The 27,252-nt window shown below is 40.0% G+C and overlaps 1 protein-coding gene across 6 annotated transcripts in view; it reads right to left on the bottom strand.

Annotated features, from left to right (window-relative positions):
• The window catches only part of bnc2 (basonuclin zinc finger protein 2), a 550,876-nt gene that overhangs the window by 73,752 nt on the left and 449,872 nt on the right, over window positions 1-27,252 (bottom strand). For all 6 annotated transcript variants that reach the window (XM_059643758.1, XM_048528060.2, XM_048528056.2 and 3 more), the window contains one exon: window positions 4,290-6,232. In XM_059643758.1, coding sequence (XP_059499741.1) covers window positions 4,290-6,232 — 1,943 coding nt within the window. The remainder of the gene's footprint in view (window positions 1-4,289; window positions 6,233-27,252) is intronic.

Below are 27,252 nucleotides of genomic sequence, written 5' to 3'. Positions count from 1 at the left end.
ACTGTATCCACTGTACCCGGTGTGGCTTCCTCTACATTGGGGAAACCAAGCGGAGGCTCGGGGACCGCTTTTCAGAACACCTCCGCTCGGTTCGCAATAAACAACTGCACCTCCCAGTCGCGAACCATTTCCACTCCCCCTCCCATTCTTTAGATGACATGTCTATCATGGGCCTCCTGCAGTGCCACAATGATGCCACCTGAAGGTTGCAGGAACAGCAACTCGTATTCCGCTTGGAAACCCTGCAGCCCAATGGTATCAATGTGGACTTCGCCAGCTTCAAAATCTCCCCTTCACCCACCGCATCCCTAAACCAGCCCAGTTCGTCCCCTCCCCCCACTGCACCACACAACCAGCCCAGCTCTTCCCTTCCACCCACTGCATCCCAAAACCAGTCCAACCTGTCTCTGCCTCCCTAACCTGTTCTTCCTCTCACCCATACCTTCCTCCTACTCCAAGCCGTACCTCCATCTCCTACCTACTAACCTCATCCCACCTCCTTGACCTGTCCGTCTTCCCTGGACTGACCTATCCCCTCCCTGCCTCCCCACCTATACTCTCCTCTCCATCTATCTTCTTTTCTCTCCATCTTCGGTCCGCCTCCCCCTCTCTCCCTATTTATTCCAGTTCCCTCTCCCCATCCCCCTCTCTGATGAAGGGTCTAGGCCCGAAACGTCAGCTTTTGTGCTCCCGAGATGCTGCTTGGCCTGCTGTGTTCATCCAGCTTCACACTTTATTATCTTAGGTTAGGTGGATTAGGCAGAGTTATGAGATTTCTGTCGTTGTGGAACAAGAACTCCAAGTTGATTTTTTCCTTACTTAACCTTGTGGCACTTAACAGAATTTTGCAAAATAGCTGCTCGAGCATGCATGGCTTAGCACATGCACCTGACAAACTTGTAATTGTGCAAGGGGAATCTGGCAAAATAATATTGTCAATCTATACATGTACATATATTACAGATGCAGACAGACATTCCTTCTGCACCTATTTTATCCCAATCCTTTATAAGAGAGAGATCAAATACAGCATCACTTTTCAGCTCCAATCACTCCCTGGGTTCAGAGACTTTCATCGGCTCCCAATGCATGAAACCCTTCATTTTTAAGTTTTCATCCTTGTGTTGAAATTTTTCCAATGGCTGCAACCTCCCTATCTTGGTAATCTCCTCCAGTAGCATAATCGAAATTTAATTTTGAGCAAATGAATGAAACATAAATATAGGCTAAAATTTTCTATCAACATTAAAAATGAAATGATGAGCAAAACACAAATGTGGATTCATTACCAGGACAGACAGGAGAACGTATAATGAGTATTAAGGAAATGGTAGAAAATAATAAACAAATACTTCATATCTGTCTTCACAGAGGCAAGTACTCATTGTCTCCACCCACCAGCTCCCCAGAAATAATGAAGAATCTAGGATCTAGTGTAAATGAGTAACTGCAACATATTAATATCGTAAAATATCCCTGAGAAATGCAAAATATTAATATTTTGAACAGTACTAGAGAAATGAACGGGGCTTTAAGGACATAAACGTCTTGGATATTATGATCGACACCCCAGAGTACTCAGCGTGATGGAAGCCAAGAGTGGAAATGCATTGGTAGTCATTTTTTTAAATTTTGTAGATGCTAGATTGTCCTTGCAGGTTGGAAGTTGAGAAATGTAACCCCATTTTTTGAGAAAGTTCATGGTAGTACATATCCTTTATTAAGGGACAAGCGATGATCCTGTTGGGGCTTTTTTTGACAATGGACTGAAAATGAAATCCTGCAGGTCTATTGGCTTAATGAATGTCATGGGGAAAAAGCTATAATCAATAATAAAGCATGCAATTAAGGGGCACTTCCAAAATAATGGTAAAAATAAGAAGCATTGGCATGAATTTAGGGAATCATGTTTAACAAAATTGATGGAATTTTTTTTAGGAGAAAGTAACTAGCAAAATAGATAAATGGAAACTGGTGGAAGTGTACTTTCAGAAAACTTTCAATGACATCCCACATAAAAGGTTGATAAACAAATTTAGAACGCGAGATTGGGGGAAGCATTACTGGAATGATCCAAGAGCTGGTTAACAAAGAAAACAGAGAATAGGAAAGGTGTGTCATTCTCAGCAATTTACAGTCTTTATTATTCATTCGAGTGTGATGATTAAATGTTATATTTCCACATTTACAAACAACAGAAAACTAGATGGGAGGGAGTGTTTTGAGAACATTGCAAAGACAATTCAAGGGATTTTGGAGAGGGCAACTGAGTGAACGAAAATCTGGCAGATGGAATACAATATGGAGAAATGTGAGGTTATCCACTTGAATAGGATAACAGAAATACAGAACATTTCTTAAATAGTGAGAGGTTGTTGAATTTCAAATCTACTCAGGTGTCCTTGTACATGAGTCATTGACAGTCAACATACAAATATGGCTAGCAATTGAAAAGCTAAACGGTATAGTGGCTGTTGTAACAATAGGATTTGAATGTTGGGAAAATAAGTTTTGCCTGCACTTATATGGCACCTTGATGAGACCAAAAATGGAGGACTGTGTGCACTCTTGGTCTCTTTGCTCAAAGAAAGATAGACTTATCACAAAGGAAGTGGAACAAAGGTTCAAACTAATTCTTCTGATGAGTGCACAAGGAAAGAGTATATAGACTCAGCCTTATTTATTGGAGCTTGGAGGAATGAGAGCTGATCTCATTCTAAAATACTTAGTTCTTGCATACATCAAGAGAAAGCAGGAAAGATGGGACTGAAGTAGAAAATCAACCGATATCTCACTGAATATCACATAGGGCACATACATGTGAATGGCCCACTCCTATTACTTATGTTCTTACATAGCCCTCAGTGATATCTGCATTCTTTTAATTCTGATCTTTTCAGCATTCCTGATTTTAATTGCTCCATGATTGGTGGATGTGCCTTCAGCTGCCTGGCACCTATGTGCTGGAATTCCACCCTTAAACCTCTCCACTTTTCTACCTCACTTTTTCTTTTCCAAGAAGCTCCATAAAATCTAATTCTATCAAATCACATTTGGTAACTGCTCCTTTGAAGTGCATTTGGGCTATTTATGATGCTAAAAATGCTATAAAAGTGAAAGATGTTGCTGCCGGAATGCCACTTGAAGCCAGTCATGTGGAGATGTCACGAGAGTCCTCAATAGATTTGCTGATACTAATTTTCTCTTTGCCCATGATGGGAAGTGTTCAATCTTTTCTTGAAACATTCTTATTTTCACTCAACTAAGATCAGGAGCACAGTCTTTATCTGACCACTGTATTACGCATTAAATGTGATGTCCAAATTTACTTTTCCCTTTCTCACTTTGCATGCTGAAAGCACAATAATTTAGTGGTCTGGTAACTTAGAAGCTAGATTAAAAACTGAAAGAACTGCATTTTCAAATCTCCCCGTGACAGGCTAATAATGTGAGTTCGGTTTATGTGGGCAGTGCATTTCAGGGAGGATATGGTGACCTTGGATCATGTGCAGTACAGAATCCCCAGGGCTGGCAGTCAGATCAACAAGTATGTCAAATGTTATGAACGTATCTCAAAATTTAAGCTGGGTCATTTAGGAATAATTTCCTTCATGGAAACCTGGAACAGTGTTGCAAACATCTGTTGAGGGTGGAAGCCAATCGAAAGTTTCAAAATTGAGATTGTGAAATTGCTGTTGGGTAAGGAGATTTAGGGGAGGCAGGCTTAAGATGTGGATCAGTCACGACACAACTGAACAGCAGAATAGACTTGAGGGGCTGAATGGCATCCTCCTATACAAAGCTGATTCTGAAGGGACAAGTGAGTTATGAAGTGGGGAATTGGACTGTCAGTGGAAGGCTGAAAGCAACATAACTACATTGTGTGAATGGTGTCATAAGCTGTACAGCAGTGTGAAGGGAAGTGGCGTTGATTACAAGTGTCAGGTGCTGGATTTACCTGTCACATTTTACTAGAGAGAGATCGCAGATTTGCCTGAGGAGTCTGGAGAGACTTATGGAAGTTCTGGGACAAACATACGCCCTAACATTTCTCAAGGAAGTAGATCAAAGACCCTCACCACAGGCCTACATCACATAAAACAGTTTCCTTCTCAGCATTTATAAAAATATTACAGTTAACTGTTTTCTTAATCTTGAAAAATATGAATAAAACCAGCAAGAATAAAAGAAATTAAAGAAAACACTTAATTTTAAGTGAATGGCATTCAGCTAACAAGCAGATATAAAACTCAACCACATTCAACAATAAATTAGACAAATGAAAATACCTGTCTCTACTCCTGCGGGATGGAAACGCTGCATTACAACCTTCTACTGTACAAACATGCATCTCCTTCAGATGAACATTCTTGTAGTGTAACTTCACGCTGTACGAACTTTTAAAGCTCTTCTTGCAGACATAACAGATCTTAGGATCAGGGCTGGAGCAGAGTTCACTCTCTGGTGAGTACTTCTGGGGACTGCTGTAACCCACTGAAGAGGAGAAGCCTTCTGGCAGGGCAGCAATGCTCCCACCTCCTCCATTGTATAAACCATATGGGCTGATACTGTAAAACATATCATAGGTTGGGTCAGTGAACTCTTCTTTTATTTTAATAGTCTGTGGTTGAGGGGAAACACAGTCTTTGTCTTCAGGCTTGCTGCTTGGCATTTCCTCCTTTTCATATACTTCTCGGTGTACCCGCTCATCATTTTCCATGGGATTGTCGCACATTTTAGACTCGGAACCTTCAGATTCATCCTCAAAGTCACGGTCATGCTCTTGCTCTTCTGAAGTGATGCTACCTATTTGCTTATCTTCAAACCCACCAAGGCTTCTCTCCTCATCTGGTTTTCTGTTGCTGTGCATGTGAATGTTAGGACTCATTTCTTTGCGACAATTGGCGTTATTCATCTCCTCGTCCTGGTTGCATTCATTGATATGATTTTCATTGACCTGGTCGTCTTCATCAAACTCATCAGCCGTGTCAATCACCTCTTTTTCAATCTTTACAGGCATGCTTGATTTGCGAGATTTTTTCTTGGGGGCAAGGTCAGTTGCCAATTCCTGAGCCATGGGTGGATGTGGCTCGGGGGCGCAAGGCTGTTCGAGAGTGGGCACGATGGGGCTAGATGGGAGAGATGTTGGAGGGCTCACCATTTCCCCAGATGTCAGCAAGTTCCTGTAAAATGGAGGGACAGGTTCCACTGTCTTCAGAGGAGGGAATACCAGGGGGTTTTGAAGAACTGGATCGACGGAGGAGGAATTAAAGCCCATGGATGGTCGCCCAGGCGATGTGAGACTTAAATTTGATTTTATGCTGGATATGACTGGAGTGGCTGCTCCAGATGTGGCTCGGATGAGATCCTTGTCTCTGTTATTCCTCAGCATTGGCATGTGCAGACGTGGATTGGGATTGGCACTGTGACGATTGCGGCTCCTTAGGGAACTGAAAACCATGTTGCAGCCTTCAATAGTGCACCTATGCTTAATCTTCAGGTGCACAGCATTGTAATGGATCTTGAGGGTACCTTTGTCATAAAAAGTCTTACCACAGGCATTGCAGACCACTCGACCCTTTCTTGGGGTCAGTCCAATTCTCTTCACCCTCTGAATTTTTGAGCTCAGAAGAGTACTTTTAGAGTGGTCAGTCTTGACCGGGTCATTTGCAGGAGCTGCTGGTGTGTGAACTGGGGACAACCTGCTCTGCTCAGTCTTGGGCTCAACGTTGATAATGCTACTGAGGGCATTCCTGCCGCTAGTTTGGTCATTTCGAAAAGGCGAAACAGAAACTTCAGACTCACTGCTCTCTACATGCTCATTCTGGATAGGAAGGTTGGGTTCCCTCAACCTCAGGCTCTGTTCAAGCATGACACCATTTGGGGGGAGGCCAAGTAAAGGAGCAGAGATGGGGTTTATGTATTGGAATGGAAGTAGGAATGCCAGGCTGTTGGGGATATTTTCAAAGTGGTGGATGCTGGAAGGGTTGCTGTTTTCCAGATGAGCCAGGAGGCTAGGGCTCCTCGTCCGATTGTTGCTTTCTATAAAAGTTCTGATATCAGAATCTGCTTTTGAAGTCGGCACAGCTACAGCCTGCCCTTCTTTTTCTTGGATGGCCATCAGCTCGACAATGGATTTGGTTTCTCCGAACCTCAGAAACTGCTGGAGGGTAATGATCTCTTCTTCCCGGGACATGATAGCCCAGCGGTCCAGCACCTTGCCTGCAGCATCCTTCAGGCCATATCAAAGAAACAACAAAGACAAACACAAAAAAAAGACTTATTGATTCCGCATAATTACAGCAGTCTTATTGCGAAAATGCTACAACTGTCCTACTGATGCAGCAGAGGCCCACGAGCAACATGCAAAGATTGTTAATCCCATTCGACCCACAGAGCAAACTTTTCTGCCATGCAAATGTGGTAATTAGGTTCACTATTAGTAAAAGAGACAGAGTTTAATAATGTCAAAGCAAATACAGTGAAAACCATTGGGACTATATGAAATGAACGACCTAAGATTCTGCTATTACAAAGACAATGATCTCTTTTATGCACATACTCAGTATACACTGCTTATTAATATGGGAACACTTGCTGTGCAGATTCAGAGAAAATCAACAAACTTCACTATAATCCTTACAAATACAATGTCATAGGAGGGGGAAGAATTCTGAGGTACAATTTTTTTGTTGTTCCTGAAAGAGTGAACCAAAAAATGATAACACAGTGATAAAAACAGCAACTTATTTATCAAAACTTTTTATGTTAAATCTTCTTGGTTAACAGAATAAATAAAAGTAACAAAGTCTCCCTCAGCATGGAAGCTTTCATGGTTGTTCAAAGGTAGGTACCACATTTTGCAAAGTTTTGGGCGATTAGAGGCTGTTTTCAAATGTTGTTATGACTAATTTAACTCCAAATAGAACATAAATAACATTGTCTCAGTCTTGTTGCAGCAACTCAACAGACAGAATCAGATCTCTGAAGTTAAGCTGCAAACCAAACTACCTGGAACCATCCTAAATTAAAAGCAAATATTTTTAAAAAAAGACAGTTCCAACATGCACAGTTATATTTCTTTCTATCAGCATATTTTCTCAAAGGCAAAAAGGGGAGAATGATCATAAATCATTGATCACCGTAGTCTTTGTTGTTAAATATACATTAAAAAGCATTTCACAGCTTTAATATTAGAGTGCCAGGCTACTTTGTGCCTTGAGGTGATGCCACATAATTGATGTTGTACTTGTTTTATTCCAGACAAATATTGTGATATATTAATGATACTGGCCAGGCATTTCAACATTCTTTTTAAACATTAAATAGTAAAGAGAAACAGCACTTCAGTGCAATGAGAATGTATGATCTCTGTGTGGATCATTATTTCGAAATCAGGGTTTGGATTTCATGCTCAGCCGTTGTCCACTGTTACCTGTTTCAGTGCTGACCTGAGAAGGGCAGGTTTGCCTTTTGATGGCGGAGAGAGTAAACTGGGTAAATTTGGTATCAATTATGGTTCAGCACTCATTTGAAAGCTCATCCCTAACATACTCTGGTCCTCCAAAGAACCCCCATATATTACATCAATAATAACTTGTATGTAACCAACAATATTTTTTAGGTTGCAAGATGTCTATCAGGCACTTTACTCATTACTTTCAGACACATAAATACTTCTGTTGGAAAGTAAAATGAGCACCACATTCCATGTGGAGCCAGATAACTACCAAATTAATGTTACCTCTTCTTTTTAAGAAAAATACTCTGAAGACACTCTGACCTGCATGAATACTTACTCTTTTAGTTCATCTGACTCTTGTTACAAGTTACAATGTCAAAACATTCAAGGTAAAACAGTTGGACACTGTTCCCTTTATTCGGTAGGTCTTGTTGATTGGAGAAGAGAAGGTTTGCAGAGTGTGAAAGGTTTGTTTGGGAACATAATAAGAAGAAAAATACATTCTACCCTTCAACCTGTTCTGCCATTCAGTTAGATCATGGCAGGTCTGTATTTAATCTCCATCTGACCATGATGCATCCCATAAACTTTAACAGCTCTACCCATCAAAAATCCACCAATATAAAAAATATTTAAAATAAAATTAAAAACTGCAGATGCTAGAGAATATGAAGAAAAAAAATGCTAAAAATGGTCAACAGCCCAGGCAGCAGATCTGGGAGGGAAGACTGAATGTTTCAGGTCGAGGTGACCTCTCATCAGAACCAGACAAAAAGATAGAAATGTAAGAATTTTATGCCAGTAGAAGGGGTTTGGGGGTAGAGGGAACAAAAGGGAAGTTCTGTAATTAGGGTATGGGTCAGGAGGGAAAAAATAACAAAAGGATGTCATGAGGCACAGCCAGAGAAAGTGGGAGCAGGTGTGGTGAAGAAACTAAGGACATACCCACATGAAGCAAAATACAATGGTAAAGCAAGAAACAAAGACGTCAGCAAAGCAAAAAACAAATCATAAAAACACACACACAGAATAAAATGGATTCAGATGTCATGCTCTAAAGTTTTTGAATGTGATGTTAAGTCCGGGAGATAAAGATAAGTCAAAACGTAAGGTATGCTTCTCTGGAAGACTGTAGCAGGCCATGGTCACAGAGATCAGTATGGAAGCAAGGTGGAGAATTAAAATGACAATCTCTATCTTTACCTTATTCTGTTTTATTTTCTGCTCCATTGTGTCTTTTTGACTTTGCTGGCTTGGCGTGCCTTCTTTCTTTATCCCTTCACGTTGCATTCAGACAGCTACTACTGACAACTCATTTGTGCACATCTTGTTTGTTAACTATGCCTGTTCCCACTCTCTTGACTGTTGCAACATGAAATTGTTTGTTCTTCAATCTTTCCTGCCCTTCACCCTCTCACAGACTTTACCTTTTGTTCCTCCTGTCACCTCCCAGTCCTTTTGTGACTTAAAAACTCTGACATTTTGATTTTTTTTCTCACCACTGATTAAGGTTCATCTCAATTTGAAACGTTGTCTCCATTTTCTCCACAGATGCCGCCTGACTAGTTTCCAGCACATTTTGTTTTAGCAGTTTAGGCAATTGATCAGATAGGGTCACTTTACTGGAAAGAAAGACTTGCATTTATATAGATAACGCAGTGTGCAGCTGGAGGAACACAGCTGGCCGGGCAGCATCAGAGGAGCAGGAAAGTTGACATTTCAGGTCGGGACACTTCTTCAGAAATCCCGTTAAATATTGGCTGAAATACCAGGGGATATTTTGCTTTATTCATTCAGGGGATGATGGTTTCACTGGCTCTGCCAGCATTCATTGCCATCCCCAACTGCCCAGAAGGCAGTTAGGAGTCAACCACATTGCTGTAGGTCTGGACTCACATGTAGGTCAGGCAATGTAAGGATGGCAATTCCCATCCCTAAAGGACATTGGTCAACCAGATCTCACCCTTTCAATCTACAAAATAATTGCAGTGAGTTCTTTTGTAGTGACTAAGAGGGCAGTCAAAGCCTCAGTTTCATGCCACATCTGAAAGATGGCTCACCTAACAGTGAAATACTCCTTCAGTACTGGGAGTAATGACAGCCGAAATTGCTGTGCTCAAATCCTTGAGTTTGACTTAAACACACAATCTTCTGATAAAGTTATCTGAGTGACGAGCACTGGGTTCTCAGATGTTGTAAGGGAAAGCACATAGATGGAGAACAGCAGGGGATTGAGCAAAGATCCTGGAGGAGCAGCAGATGGCACAATGCAAGAGCAGGTTAAGAAATCATTGCAGGTGCTTTTCTGTGCCAGAATGAGATAAGAGAAGGAACCAGGTGAGTGCAGTGGCTCCCAGCTGGATGATAGCAGAGATACAGCAGAGGAGGATGGGCAGGTCAACTGTCTTGAAAGCAACAGACTGGTGGAAAAAGGTGAGGAGAGATCATTCACTTTCATCACAGTGAGGCAGCACACAACCTGCGATTCTGCAAACAGTCACTCTAGTACTGTGGCAGGGGCAAGATATTGTTTAGAGAAATTGAAGTGTGGCTTTCCAGGAAAGATGAACAGGGGCTTGGGAGCTGGCAAGATGAACAAGGTGAGGCTAAGGATGTTTGAGATGAGGCAGTAATTTGCAAAGGCATAGGGTCAAGAGTTGGTTTGAAATCTCTATTAGGTCTCCTCTTATTCTTCTGAAGATGGAGAAGGCTGACTTTGAAAATTGCAATGATCACATTTTTGTAGGAGTATGCTATAAATTACTGACGGTAGGAATCTGACCACTGGGGTGGGTTGGCAGTGGGATTGCAATATGAAGTTAGCTTTGATCTTTATCTTAGGCATTTCTCTCCCTTCTATATTCATACAGCATTTACAACTGCCCTGAAGGATGCTCTTTTGGATGCAATGTATCAACCTGAAGTCTGGTTTGATGCAAAACTGCAAGCCAAGATCACAGGCAAGCAGCAGCTTGTTGTGATTATCACAAGCTCATGCGCTGATCTGAGGCTGGTAAGAACTGACACTATTGAAAAGCTTACATAAATCTCTGGAAGATGGTGCACCTCCAAGGTCTGGTGTCCATACCATCCAATAATACATTGATGGCTCAAATTCGAAAACTGCTTTCAATTTCTCAAAAATTCATCTTGAAGTAATTTCCTGCTTTTGCATGAACTGACCCAATTCTATTCAACACTAACAGACACATAAATAAAGAGACTAGTGGCTAGATAGCAGTAAATAGATTGATGTGTGTGTATTACACTCTTAGCCTGTACTGCATTCATTTTGCAGAGCAAACATTAATGGTGCCAATTCTTCTGGTCAGGGGTCAGACTTTGGTTGAGTTATAGATCTGAAATATTTTCTCAGTGTCATATAGTTTGGGCGTAGGTCACAAATACAAACATCCAGACATACAGAGCTATCTATCTTCTTAATGGGTAAGTTAATTGCAGGGCGAAGACTGGGATTTGCTACTACATGGTGCAGTTGAAGCAAATAGCATTGATATGTGTGGAGAATCTAGGTAAGCACAAGAGGGAGAAAGGAAAAGAAGGAAACATATGTTGACAGCATGATATAAAGTAAAATTGGAAGCGGCAAGATCGGGACAGCCCAGAGTGGGATACCGGCGGCAACATGGAGTGGGATAGACAGCTCAGAGCAGGACTGCAGCAGAGAAAAGGAAAGTCGGACTCTCTAGTTATTTTTACTTTTTATCTTATTCTAAGTTAATTTGAATGACACCACGTGTGTATGTCCAAGGTATACACTTTGCACTGTATTTTTACATTGAATACACATGACAATAAATTATTCAATACAGCACACACCTGTTGGGCTGAATGGCCTGTTTCTGTAACTGTTTTAAGCATTCTTAGGGTTTGTATATTATGTGTTCTGTAATTTGAGGTGTTCTGAACATTATTTTTATCGTACATGGCCCCGAATTACAGGGAATTTGCTTTCAGTAGGATTTTGCAAAGGAGGAATTTGACTAAATGGGAAGGGTGTGACCTCCCTGGACAGGCATTCATTCCCTGGTAGGGCTTGCTGCTTGGGATAAATGTTTCCATGAAAATGACTAAAGGAAAATATTTGGAAAGACAATGGAGTAACCTCTTCTGTAGCTCGTAACAGATCTCACCCAGATCACTCTTCGTCATAATGAATTCTTTGATTTTCTGTCTTTCCTGTTCAGTGTTGCACAGGCTGCTACATTTACACCTGCAGTTGGGAAGGTGGACATTTGGGTCTGAAGTCACTAACAATGTGACCAGTCATTTACCAACATAAAGCGTGTTCTGGAAATCAAGCTGGGGAATTCTGTGATCAGGTTAAGCTACAGAGTTTCTAAAGTTACAATGAATTGCATTTGCCAGACGTTGATGACTTGCATTTGTGTGACACCTTTCATAGCCCCAGGGCATCAAGATAAAGTGCATCTTTTTGAAGTTTAGTCATTTTTGCTGTGCTAGAAATGCAGCAGGCAATTTTACTGCAGCAAGGTCCCACATTCGGCAACTAAATTAATGAAGCTATTATCTTTTTGAGGCAGTAGTGGAGAGATGAATGTTGGCGGCACATCAAGAGAACACCCTGCTCTTCTTTGAGAAAGTGCCTTGGGATATATTACATCTGCCTAAAACAGTAGGCGCAGTCTGTATTTCATGTCTCACTGAAATTATAGCAAGTACAAGAATATAAAGGGTTTAGACGGAAATGGGCCAAATGCTGGCAAATGGAACTAGATTAATTTAGACTATCTGGTCGGCATGGAACAGTTGAACCAAAGGGTCTGTTTCCATGCCGTACAACTCTATGACCTCCACTCATGCAACATTCCCTCAGTACTGTTGTGGAAAAACAGTCTAGAATTTCTGCTCAATCCTGGAATGGCACTCAATTCATGAGCGCCTGACGCAGAGGTGAGAGTGCTATCCGGAGATACAGCTGCTACACAATGTGATACCTCGGTGAAGAGCCAAGGCCCATCTTCTAAGTCATATGAATATTTTTGACACAGTGGTTAGAATTGTAATCCTGAACTCTGGACTATTAATCTGGAGAAATGGAGAGTTCAAATCCCAGCTTGGCAGTTGGCAAATTTAAATTCAGTTCATTTTAAAAAATATGAAATTAAAAGCTAGACTTAGTAATACTGGATCAGCATAAAAACAGATCTGGTTCACGCAAGTACTTTAATGAATGAAATCAGCCACTCTTACTGTTCTGGTCTGCATGTGGCTACAGAGTCACAGCAATGAACTGCCCTGTGAAATGAACCAGCAACCCACTTAGTTACTTACAGAAAGGTGGCCCAACAATACCTTCTCCAAAACAGTTAGAGGTGGCCAGAAAGTGATGCCCACATGCTGTGAATGAATAAGAAATGTGACCAAGGTGGAAAGGAAGAGAGATTAGTAAATGAGGAAGTAATGTACAATTGATACAAAGCTCTAGTTTTAACAATGTATGAACTGAGGGAAGGACTGGGGTTATATGCACTGACAATTACTCTACATAAACACTATCAATTGCACATAATGGAGGCATTTAGAGTAACCAGACTCACAGGAGCAGTCAATCAGAGACAAGAAACAGATGGACCCTGGAGTGAAGGAGATTCACAAAATAAGTAATGATGTTACTCTGATCATAACAAATGCCAGATAATGTCCCAAATGGGCACCATCCAGCATTGCATTCTTTGGCAACCTTGAGGATGATCTCACTTCACATTAACTTGGGTTTGAGGGAACATTTCTGATTTGAGCCAAACTCTCCATTCTAGGTATGCTGCAGAAATGTAGCATGAGAATTGGCAGTACTGATCTAATTTGCACCTACATCCTCTCACTGTCATTAGAGGCACAGCATCATTCAACTCCAGGCCCTGAAATCTGGTCAACATACACCCACTTGCATATACTTACTTAATTTGCTTCACATATTTGGAGAATAACCAGCCACTTAGGAAACAGAGGGGGTATATTTGCTAATGATTACTGATGTTGCACCTTATATATATTAAGGATGAGTGTTAGAATGTAAAGCAGAGTATGCAGTTGATGTGTTGTTTCAAAGGCCGAAACACGGGTCAGAAATACTGAAGGCTTTTCTCTTTATTAAAGAAAATGTACAGTAGTAAATAAAAGGTACAATTAAATGAATTCCCATTATAGTTTTATAAATGTCTCAGAAGGCTCGAAATGATATTTTTTTTTCTCCTTCTGTTCCTAGACTGTCCCTCTGTTATTTCAAGTCCTTCAATATCTTTTTGACTTATGGTAGATTTTGGATGACAGATAAAAATTTACTTCACACCTACTCAGTAAAACATTTAGAAGCACAGGAGCCCTTGGCTTCTAGCTTCATAGCCAATTAACAATCACAATTAACTACTCTCAGCTCAGTTGGCACAATTTAATATTTAGGAGAATTCACAGTGTGAAATGGATGTGGCAACCTGATCTGCACTAAGAAAAGCTATACCACACATATTCAAGAAGCCAAGCATCTTGGGTGTTATACGATGACATGTGTGGTAAGGAGAATATCTCTGAAGACTACTTCTGACATACGGTCTGAAGTTTAATTGGGGTCAAAAGTATAGTGGATTTGTATCATTGTGAAAAGTCTTAAGCCCCCATCATGATGGTGGGAGTCTATTCAATCTTTCCAGCAATTTTCTGTCAGCATCTTAATATTTAAATTATTTAAATGAATAATTTTGATGCTTTGTATTTGACGAAGTCACAGTTGACCTGTTATACCTCTCACTGTACAGTATGCTCTGGTCTATTATACAGAACAAGCATTCACACAAGTTCCTGTTCATGATTTAAGGAGATATTTGCTCTGGAGAGACACATTTGTCCCTGCATGTCCTGCCCATATGGCTATCCAACCTAGCAGAATAGCAGTGATACAAACTTTTCTTCTTAACCCCGCAACAGAATCAAAAAATTCAAAAGGTGCAAATATAATTTAAATATGAAAGAAGGCAGAAACAACCTTTTATTGTCTTTATAAAATAAACAAGCAAAAAATCAGATAAAAGTGCTATTTGTTTTATTGTGAAGAATACATTTGTAAACACTGTGCAGTCATTCTGCCACTGCAATGGGTTCTAAAACCAGCTAGTACTTTATTTGCATAATTTATTCAATATCTCATTCTCAATGCTTTGTTAGGTGATTTATGTATTCATATATGGAATCTATTCCATTTCTGAGAGCAATTTTTAAATAAATCACTGGATATCTTTGTCAGTTGTGAGTTTTCAGAAGTCCTTTGTTTATGGAATAAATATTGCACTGAGTCTTTCGCTGAGTGATCTCAGAATGTTGTGGGCATGAGAGACAAACTGAGGCAGACCTTAGATTGATAATCAGACTATCTTTGTTGAAAATAAATTCTTTAGAATTAAGGCTGAAAGCACCAAAAGGGGAGGTTGTAATGTGTTCAAAGGAACTACTTTGTTATTTTATTACTTCTATAATTTTATTATTGTAATAATAGTCAATCATGTCTATCAAACCACATTAACACAAGAATAAAATCATGAACTAGGTAATTTCAGTAATTTGCAGAGTTGCGGTTGGTCACTACATTCCTGAATCAGTAAGGGGAGAATAACATAACGGCTCTCACTTCCAATCATTCTGATCTGTTCAGGGAATCATGCTCTAAAGCACTCTCAGTAATGAGGTAGATTCATTCCCTTGTTGTACTTCACAGGATCCATCCTAGATTCTTCCTTTTCCCTCCCTGACCTCTCATTTTCTATTTCTGGGGATGAATTCACTATCTATTAAAAGCACACTCCATGCCTTCTCTAATGACAGGTAATTGACCCGAGATGTGAGACAGTACATCCTGCCTCACCAGAAGTGAGTTCTGAGGTGGGAAAAGGTTGTTGTTGATTGTATAGGAGGGTACAGAGTGGGGACTCTGTCACAACTCCCTGATTGAGATGGAGTGGGGTTGGGGTTGTGGACAGGCTTCACAATTAATGTACACTGAAGGGTATCATCTCGCATCTTCTTGTATTCAGCCCAGAGTGGGTGGGAGACATGGTCAGTGTTGAGTCAACAATCAAACCCTGTTAAGTGAGCTTGAGACCTTCTGGGAGTGAGGATCCCTCATTCACAGTGTCTGATCAAGGGATCCAGCATTTGGAAGGAGATTCTGACAGAGTCATCTCCACAGCTTTCCCACAAACCACAGGTTAGAAGTGTGATTCATGGGAAATGCAAGAATACAGGGATAAGATAGGGAGTTGTATCTGAATGGGATGCTTTTCGGAGGGTTGATGTAGACTTGAAGGGCCAAGTGACATACTTCCACACTTTACGGATGATCCATATCCGAATGTCTTCTAAATGTCATAATTGTACCTGCATCCATCACTTCCTCTGGATGCTTATTCCACACACGAACTACTGTGCAAAAATGTTGTCCTTTTTAAAATTTTCTCCTCTCACCGTAAAAACACACCCCCTAGTTTTGAACTCCCCCACCTTAGGGAAAATCCCCTCACTATTCACCATATCTATGCCCATCACGATTTTATAAAGCTCTATGAAGTCACCCCTCAACCCCCCTTCACTCTAGTTAAAAATGTCCCAGTTTATCCAGCCTATTTTTATTACTTAAACCCTCTATTCCCAGCAAATTCCTGGTAAATCTTTTCTGAACCCTCTCCAGTTTAATAATATCCTTCCTAAAACAGGGCGGCCACAACTGCATATAATAAAAGAAGCCAAAAGAGGCCTCACTAACATCCTGTACAACTTTAACTTGATGGGCCAACTCCTATTCTCAAAGATCTAAGCAATAAATGTAAGCAAGCAAAATGCCTTCTTAACCAACCCTGTCTACTTGTGATGCAAACTTCAAAGAACTGAACTCCTAAGTCTCTCTGTTCTACAACCTACCCAGGACCTTACCATAAACTATATAAAGTCCTGCCTGTTTGTTTCACAAAAATGCAACACCTCCACCTTACTGCAGGAGGTGTGGTAATTAAATAGCTCCCATGAAGCCAATGGCCTAAGGTCCTGCTGCCAGTTGGGGACTTTATTGTCTCAAGAGCCCATGGAGAATGGGTTAGCGGAGATGCCATCTGTTTTGGTGGCAGTTAGAAATCTCTGCACAGACCAATGTTTCTGATTCTGTCTCGACAGATTCCCCCTGCCTTCACAAAGTGTTTTTCAGCCCTCCCTGTTGATTTGCTAGGAAGAAACTCTGTTACAATTCTGCCAGTAAAACTGCAATTAAAATTTCAGGAAATCGGGAATCAATCACCTAAAGATAATGAGACTTTTCAAAGTTACTGTAAAAACCTTGGATGTGATTTGCAGTAATCAAACTCTCTGTTTTGTTCTCTATTATTTTTACAAATGCTTACGTGGTGTGAGGTCCATTGTCTCCTGGGACTGGTTGGTATCTACTGACTTTGCGCATGTTGACTCCCTAACGTACAGTGGCCATTTATATTGAATCTTTGAAGTACACAGTGTGCAGGCATGGCTGGGAGGCATAGTGTCCAAAAGCACAGAAGTCGTCCATTTGGCCCACTTCGTCTATTCCAGTCAAAAAAACAACCACTTAAGTATTCTAACAACATTTTCCAGCACTTGGTCCACAGCCTTGCTATTGCAAGTGTACATCGAAATACTTCTTAAGTTCCAACTCCCACCACCTTCTGGCTGAAAACATTTTTCCTCACATCCCAGTAAACTTCTTGCCCCTTTCGTTAAATGTACATCCCCAATCATTAATCCCTCCATCAAGGGGAAAATTTATTTCTGTCCCCCCACCCCCGTCTATGCCAGTCATAATGTTATATATCTCAATTGCGCACCCCCTCAGTCTCCTCTGCTCTGAAGAAAACAAACCAAGGCTATCCAATCTTACTTCATAACTAAAGCTCTGCAAGCCAGGCAACATCCTGGTAAATCTCCTCTGCATCCTCTCTAGCGCAACCACATCCCTCGTATAATGTAGATTCGAGAACTGTATACAATACTCTTGCTGTGGCCAAACCAATGCGTTATACAGCCCCAGCATCATCTCCCTGTTCTTAAACTCTATGCATCAGCTTGTAAGACAAATATCCCATAGGCCTTCTTAGCTACTTAATGACCTGCCCCGCTCCCTTTAGGAACTGGTGGGCATGCACGCCAACTTCCCTATGATGCTCGGTGCTTCCCAGGATCGTACCATTCATCATGTATCTCCTTGCTTTGTTTCTCCTGCCCAAGTGCATTACCTCCCACTTAGCTGGACTGAATTCCATTTGCCACTAATCAGCTCATCTGACCAGTCCATTTGTATCCTCCTGTAATTGAAGGTTATCCTTGTGACTACCTACAACCCCGCAAATTTTCGTACCACCTCCATGAATCTATTGATCAACACTGAAGTCTAAATTGCTTATATATACCACAAACAGGAAGGGCCCCAAAACAGATCCCTGTGAAACCTTACTGAACATAAATTTACTTCCAGTGTGGTTAGACTCAACAGCCTGAAGTATTCTCGTTTATCGCTTATTGCTTTCCTGAATCACACAGCCTGTCCTCCAGTCTTCTGGTACTTCTCCTGTGGCCAGAGGGGAACTGACAATTATGGCCAACACCTCTGCTTTTTCTTCCCTTGCTTCACACAACAGCCTGGGATACATTTCATCCAGCCTCAGATATTTATCTACTTTTAAGCCTGTCAGACCAGTCAGAATCGTTTCTCTGTCTATGCTAACTTCTTTAAGAATACCACTGTCCTTCTGCCGATTTCCATACCCACTTCATCCCTCTCACTAGTGATCAGCAACATAAAGTGCTGATTTAGACCCCTACCTATGCCCTATGGCTCCACATAAAAATCAACACTATGGTCTTATAGGCCCAATTCATTCCCTAGTTATACTTTTATCCTTAATGTAATTTAAAATTTTTCTTTACTTTATCTGCATTACTTTCATGCTTTCCTTTTACTTTCCTGATTTTCTTTTTTGTACTCCTGCACATTTTGTACTCCTGCAGGGTTTCTGTTGTTTCCAGCCCTCGGTAACGGTCAAAAGTCTACAATTTTCTTTTTATCCAATCCTGTAAATCCCGAGATATCCAGGGCTCATAGGATTTGTTGGTCCTTCTCTGTCTTTATTGGAACATGTTGGTCCTATATACTCCTATTTTCTTCTCATGTGCACCCCACTGCTCTGACATAGATTTACCTAAAAGTACTGGCTCCCATTCCAGCCTTGCCAAATCATACCTGATCTTATTGAAATCCGCTTCCCTGCCTACCAAGTAACCACTTTGATTTCAGGCCCATCCTTGTCTCTTTCCACAAAAATATGAATTTCTTGCAGTAATGATCACTGTCTGCAAAATGTTCACCTACTCATACTTCAATCACTTACCTGGCTTCATTGCCTAAAATCAAGGCCAACTTGGGACCCTTCCTGTTTGTGGTATATATGAGCAACTTAGCTTTCTCTTGTAGGGCAGATAATACACCAGCTTCAAAAGCTCTCCTGAATGCATTTTAAGAATTCTTCTCCATCTAAGCCTTTCACATTATGACTACCCCAGTTAGCTTTGGGGGAGATGAAATACCTTCCTATCATTACCCTTCTACTTTTATGCTTCTCTGAAATTTGGAGGGGTTGGTGGAGAAGTCTCATGTGTTTAGCAGTGATCAGAGAATCTCCAGCTGGGTCACATTCAAGGGAGGGCAGGGATGGTGAGTTCAACACAGCCTTTTGATAGACTAGAGGGGAGGGGAGAGGTAAGTTGGGGTGACAGAGGTAACATGGAGAGAGGCGGGGTGGTGAGGTAGCGAGAAGTCAGCATGGGGTGAGGGAAGGAGGAATGGTGGGGGGGCGGAATCAGGATGGGAGAAGGATTATGGTGAAATAGAGAGAAATGGTAGTGGGAAATAGGGGGCTGGTAAGGGTAAGCAAGGGACACTGGACTGTTTAAGCTGAGCAGCCAAAAACAGTTGTGCATCTGTCATTATCATTGCCCCAGGACTTGGCAACATGTTTAACACACAACATATGCCAAAATGCAACATTATGAGAAGAGAAGTATTTATTAGCTACATAAATAAAAACATTAAACTTACCCTGACCTTCCACAATGCTCCAAAATCTAACTTCAGAGACAGTATCTCCACCAAACAGTTCAATCTTTTATAGTCTCTATAACATTAATTACCACTAAACCCCGTGAGATAGAGGGTTGGGATTGAATCTAAAACATCGAAAACAAGTTTGAGTAAAACCCAAGAAGACAAAGTTGCTTGAGAGGAAAAAGAAAACAAACTAAAGCAGTATGAAAAGAAATTGTGACCAGATAAAATGGAAGAAACGATGGTCAAATTAATGTCTGTGCGCTAGAAATTGATTCTGACTAGCACAACTGGGTTCAGAAGGCCTAAGGCATACCTAATACTGAAACTGTAGGTTCAATCCAGGAATCTTGAAGAATAAGGAAGAAAGAGTTTAAGATTTGAAAATAATTTTCCAAGACTCTACGGGAAGGAAAACTGCCCCAGAGAACAGAAGGATGGCACATAAAATAACCCTTCCAAAAACAACAACAGAGATAAGCCAGAAACGAATGCAGACCAATTATTTTTCTGTCAGTTGTTGGTAAACTACCAGAGTTATTAAGAAAGGATAATGTAATTAATACAAATATGAGCCAATCAGGGCCAGTGAAAATATATTTGTAACAGACTGTTCATTGGCCAGTGCTGGAGGGCTGTTTTAAGCTATAACAGAGGATACAGAGTGGAATCAAGTGGCGATCACTCCTATTTGTTACGATGTAAATACTCTGGATTTAGGATTAGAGGGAATTTTCTTTGAAATGTGCTGAATAACTATTTGGAATAATGTAAGGAAGACAGTGAAAAACTGCAACAAGTCTGAGATAGGCTTGAGCAAAGGACAGATAGATGATTAATGCAGTTCAACACCAAAAAATGTCAGTTAATACATTGTTGAAGTAAGATTAAGAAAGAATATAGAAATTAACTTGGACAACAGTGTTGAGAGGCAAAGGAATCTTAGTTCATTGAATGTATAGAGAAATACCAACAATTCATATTTCTATTCTGCTTTTAAATGCATTCTAAGCTGCTTCATAGAAACATTATCAGACAAAATGCGACACCAAGTCACATTTGGAGACATAAGGAGATCCTTATTCTCAAGATTAGGTAATTAAAGCTAGGTCAAAACTGGGTTTTTAAGGAGTATCTTAAATCTGGAGGGAAAGAGAGATATAGAGGGATTAATGGAGCAAATTCCAGAATTAGCAGCTGAAGACATGGCCACCAATGTTGAAGAGACTGAAGCCACAGATGCATAACATGTCAAAAGCAGAGCAGCCCTGAGGTCCTAGAGGGTTTTAGGTTTGGAGAGAGTTAGGGAAGGATTAGACCATGGGGGGATTTGAAAAGCAAAGATGAGAAATATAATTTTGGTGCTAATGAATCAGGAATTTAATAGATCAGGGAGATAAGATCTTAAACGTAATAAAGGGAAATGTTAGATTAGAAGCATTGATTATTATTATTGATTTATTAAAAGATTGTTCTGAACTTTGAAAGACTTGTGTCAGGTCATATTTGGAGTACTGTTGCCTTTTTGATGTGCCATTAATGGAGGACATGAGATGAATAGAAAAGGTGCATTGAAAAGGACGTTATTGCAAATTGTCAGCTTGAGTTTCTTTCATCAGTCCTGAATCCTTATAAAAGAACAACAGAAAGTGGAGTTAGGCCACAATCAAATCAGCCATGATATTAATGAATGATGCAGCATGTTCAAAGGTCAAAATGTTTACTTCTGTTCCTATTTCTGATGTTCTGAGAGGGTTAAGCAGTGACGGTATTGAAGGCCTGTATGGCACTGACAAGATAACTCGTGACAGATTGTTTCCATTGGTTGTTGAGATAGTCACAAGAGAGAACACACTGAAGGCAATTAGAAAAATTACAAAAGAGGGAGAGAGAAAATCATTTCCAAAGAATGTGGTAAGAACATGGAATTGCTTGTGACAAGACATTTTTAAAGAACAGTAATTTCAATGCAAAATTAAATAATTGATAAAACAAGAGGATTATTCATAGTTTATCAGTAATAAGCAGGTGAGTAAGATTAAATGGCAATTTGTATAGAGTAAACAGACTTGCCAAGTGACTTGCTAATATGCTGTAACAACCTATGAACCTGAAACACAAAACAGTGCATTGTCCTCAAAGAACAGAAACAGACACAATACATGTAGGCAAGTGAATAAATCATCTGGCTCATTGGCCATGAGCTGAGACACAACAGATAAAAACAAAAATGCTACATCCAACACATGCTACATCCAATGCATTTAAAAGTGAAATCAAGTGGAGTTACAGATAAAGACTTCAATGAAAAGGACCCAAGAGGGAAAGAAATAAATAAACAGAATCAATATTAAAATAAAATTTACATTGTATATTGCATTTAACTATCAATAGATTGGTGACTACGCCACATTAATTTATTGGACATCACATTTTTCAGAAGCAGTAGCTTGAGCTCCCAAGAATCTGATTTAAAAGGTCAAGACAAGGGACCAACAATTGTTTTCCTCTGCATTTCTAATAACAGAAATGTAATATCAATAGTTTTTACTTATAATGGCAGAGACTAAACAAATATTTTCCAGTACTGACCCAGCCTACACCAATATTCATTAATTGTTCTATTTTATCAAAGCAGCAGTCTGAACATCAGTAAGATTGAGCAGGCTGGGCTACCTTTTCAATCAAAGAGAAAGCTGAGGGATGGCCTCATTAAGGACTTTAAGATAGAATAAATTCCAAGTTGGAACTTTTTTTCATTTGTGGGATGAAAGTGCCACTGGTAAGGTCAGCATTTATTGCCCATCCCAGAGAACAATTCAGAATCAACCATATTGCTGTGAATCTGGAGTCACTTTGAGATCAGACCAGGTAAGGATGGCTGTTTCCCTTCCCTAGAAGGCATTAGTGAACCAGATGGATTCGTGGTCATCATTGCACTCTCAGTTCCTGATGTTTACTGAATTCAAATTCCACCATCTGCTACAGCAAGATTCGCACCCTGGGCCCCAAGATATTAGCTCTGGTTTAACAGTGGCTCTCTGGGTCTCTGGATTAACAGTGCACTGATAACATCATTCGACTATCTCCTCCCCATTCAGAACAAACTAGAGAGGGATAATCATGTGGAACTTGCTACCGTAGGGAGTAGATGAAGTCAACAGTACGGATGCATTTTAGGAGAAACCAAATAGCACATGATGGAGAAAGGGATAGAAGGACAGTAACAGGATGAGAGAATGGTAAGGTTGGCGAGGATCACAAATATTGGTACAGACCATTCTAGTTTAGCAATGCTATTCTGGTTACGGTCTAACAACTGAAACTGAGACATTGTTTGATAATGAACAGCAGGAGCTTTTGCTGAAGCTGCTTATATCTCCTGATATGGCACTGACTTCTCAGGTCTAAATGCCTTACTCTATAGGTGGATATAATATTCAGGTGGCCACTAACACAATTCCTTTATCTGAAACTGCAAACACCATCTTCAGGTGCATATGTGGCTCTGCATTCCAAGTCAGAATGACCTGGTTTTGTCTTGCTTCTGACATTTCAACACCAGATCCTACATTGTTAAAGTTAATTCAATTTCCCTACTCAAAAACATAGGAACAGGAAGTGGCTGTTTAGTGCCACACCCTATCCATCCCAGTTCATTGAGATCATGGTTGATCTGTCACATAAATTGACATGTTCTACCTTTGCCCCATAGCGATTATTGTCTTCTGTCATCAAATATTTACCAAACTCAGATTTAAAATGAATGATTATCTAGCATAACATTTAAAGTTCAGTTGAATAATTTCCTGCATAGTTTTCTCTAACTGTGCGCAGTTAAACCTTTAAATCAGTTGATTTTATTTTGAAACTTACACCTTTGTTCAAGTCTTGAGCAAAGACATATGTCATTTTAATCCACCGCTGTGCAATCTCAGTGATAATGCAATGTACACCAATACCAACTTTCTTGTTTAATCACTAACAACTATTTCATCATCCATTACGAATGATAATAAATTGAATTCCAAAGGGCATTTCTTTCACGCTTTGGATAATGCAATGATTGCACTTAAAAAATCTCAAAATAATAAGTTTGTTTTCAATGACAAATTTTGTACAATGTACCCATATTCTAATCAGTCAGATTGGGGTTATGTTACTCTGACCATTTAATACACCACGTCTCCCAAAGCCTTAATTTGTTAACTATCTCAACAGCTTATAATTTCAGGAGGTTTATGGAGCCAGGCAAATATGTCATTAGAAGCCCTTGTGGAAGTGTGTTTTCATCTCCCCATTAACGTAAAGCAGCTAGTTTCTGCAGATTTTCATACAGTCCTCCACAAATCTCATTAATATTTCCCTCAGTGCTTTGACAGATTACCTTGTCATTATGCATCCTGGAGCCTTTTAAACAATATGGGTAAACTACTGCTTTGCAAGGTTAATGACAATTATCCCATAATTACTGCATAAGTCACTGGGTCCACTTTGTCTCATAGTTAGCTGTTCTGTGCAGTGTCTGCGTTGTGCAACTGCCACTGTGTCACTGTAAATGAATCTTCTACAGATATTTATACACTGGTATATGCTGACAGCAGGATGAACAAATTACTGTGTGTCATCACTTAAATACCATTGTTGATAAAATAAACCAGACAAACAATTGCTCCAGTCTACCTACAATTAGCACAATCACATCAGTATTTTGTATGGACCCTGTGCAGCCACTTGAGTAACACAAATCACCATCAACACAGATACACACACATACAATTAACATATATTATAGAAATTATGCATTTTATTTTTATGTATGGAATTGTACATATTCATACATACACACACATACATACATGGATACATGTATTCTAAATATAATCTTCAAAGGTTTTAATATTTTAAATTGTGTTCAGGACCATTGAAAATGAGGTGGAGTGATCTAGTAATGTTTTTATTTACCATTCCATTGCCTCAGTTCTGACCGCTTATCATTCATTTGCTATTCAGGCCTGAAAGGTCTCGGGGGCCAGTTGAACAAACATATAAATAAACCAGAATTTTCTGCAAAGTTAATGACTATCATCATTCTGAATGTTCAAATTGACCAGTTCAAGGGGATGAACCCCATGAATTATGAATTATCACAAATTTCCAGATGAACTATGGCATTCTATTGCTACTACACTCATGGGAAGTGTTGCTGTCCCTCAACCATTTGTGAGCTTCAAGAAAGTGTCAACTAATTGTTGACCAAATACCTCTTAAACACATCAAATTAAGACGATACTTAACAGACTAAGAACCTGTTTTAATAAGAACACATTTTCTGTAATATTGCTCAATCTTCTCGATAAGAAAGGAAACATTTTAAATTCTTCAGTGCCATTCCTGCAGTTAGTCATTTTTAAAGATTTTAAATGTGATAACTTTTGGTGCATTGTTTCTTTTTTGCCTCCTTTGCCTCTTTATATTAATCTAACATTTATTACCCTTCTTGTGAATCTTCTGTTTCTGATTTCACCCTAATTCACTTTTTTTAAAAACCATTAAGATTAAGGATATTGGTTAAAGGAGGTAGTGGGCTGGTCAGATTGTACACTGAGGTTTCTGATGCCCTGTTGCTATTGGCGCACTATTATTATTTCACATTCCCAACATGTCATGATGGACAAAAATCATTTTGAGCAGAAGGGTGAAGGAATCAATCTAACTAACAAGTCAGGTTGTGAGATTCACCGATCTAGGAAGTTCTGAATCTTTTTCTCTCTCTCTCTGCCTGTATGGTAGTTTTTACTCAGCAACATACAGGATCAGCTAACCACATCAATACACATCAGGATCAGTTAGCTGCAAGGGTGGTTTGCAATGGAGTCTGATGTCAACAATGTGGGTTCAATTCCAGCATCAGCAGAAGTTACCATGAAGGACCCTCCTTTTCAACTTCTCCCCTTGCCTGAGGTGTGGTGACTGTCAGGTTAAACCACCAGTTATCACTCTCTCTCTAATAAGACAGCAGTTCTTTGGTCCAGTAGGCTTTTGTAACTTTACCTTCACTATGGAGTTACTTTGTTCAACTAATTGTCAAGGTAATAGCTTTTCAAAATAAAAGTGTGATGACTGTCAGTGTCTGACTCTAAAATTTTTTTTATTATTTTATTGCTACAGTCGAAACAAAAATCTGAGTTTGATCCTTTGTAATAACTTTGCACAAAATAAACAATTTCAGCTCAAAACTGAGCTCACTGAAGTGAGATGCATTTTGGGTATTTGACATTCGAGACAGACACTGGCTACATATCCAGGCTACAGCCAATTACTTTTGCAGTTGTGAAAATGAAAACAGGGTCCTTCAAAATTGGTACATTTTGCGCACTTCCTTCCCCACCCAACCACACTCACTCCCAAAGGAAAGTCTTTGTTGAAGCCTGTGGAAGAACTTTAGCTAAACAGCAAACAGTATTGAAGGGGCTAATGTATAATTCTAACTGGCAGTTTCAGAAACTCCTCCAAATCATACAACTATACCTCTAAGCACAATGATATCAATTGACAGCAGTGTTGGGATGGATGAATTGTTTAAGAAATGATGTGTCTTTCCTGTTTGCTCATCAACAATCAAGAAGCCAGTGGAGATCCACCGCTGAAGATCACAAATGTATATCATAGAATCTCTACAGTGTGGAAGAAAGCCATTCAGTCCATCGAGACCGAAGAGCATCCAAAGAGCATCCCAATTAGGACACCCAACCCCAACCCCTACCCCTAACCCATGCTGTTACACTGCATTTCCCATGGATAGATCACCTCGCTTGCACAACTCTGGGCACTATGGGGCAAGTTAGCATTGAAAATCCAACGAACTAAATGTCTGTCTTTTACATGCAGCACAAAGGATAAAGAAACAAACTACATTACATCTATAACAATAATAGCCAATAATCGGATCTCATCATCTTGCATTATCTAATTAAAGACAGACTTGTCCTCGCTGCTGTCTTTTCCAAATTAAAGGAACTGTATCCTTTTGTTACAAGTCTCATGGTCCAAATTGTAAAATGATTAGTAATTCAAACATACGTAACAGCCATGCATCCCAGCCTTGTCACAATCCCCAAGGTAATAACACAATTAAATTTGGTCAAATTACTTGACAGCTGTACAGCAGAAATCAGATCTGATTCTTAGTCACAGGCCTGATTTTGCAACAATCAAACTCAATTTTCGTGTGAAAGATTTTCAAGATGGTCAGGGATTTTGCAATGGAGACACATCACACATCAACAAGCTAGTTGAAAACAGTGATCCTGCAAAGCAGCCTCAGTTAGCAGGACAGCCATGCTATCCTTCTCTCCCTCTCTCTTTGTCCCGCTGAATTAAGATCTCAGTTGCTGAAACTCTGTACGAAGCAACACAAGACGGGGAAGCAGATCAGACTCTCTGAGGACTGCACTGCTGTCAAACATCCAGGCTGCCTGTAATTCCCTTTCACATGCTCCAAATAAATGTATTTATTTTCTGTACAACTTTAAGTTGTATGACACGGAATTTCCAGCACAGAAACAGACTTTTTTTAAACTCAGTTGTGGCATTTGGGGGTTGCTGGCTGGCCAGCATTTTTTGACAGTCTCTAGTT

The sequence above is a fragment of the Stegostoma tigrinum genome, chromosome 3 (genome assembly GCF_030684315.1).
Source record: "Stegostoma tigrinum isolate sSteTig4 chromosome 3, sSteTig4.hap1, whole genome shotgun sequence".
Lineage (NCBI taxonomy): Eukaryota > Metazoa > Chordata > Chondrichthyes > Orectolobiformes > Stegostomatidae > Stegostoma > Stegostoma tigrinum.
This window is presented reverse-complemented; position numbering and strand designations above follow the sequence as displayed.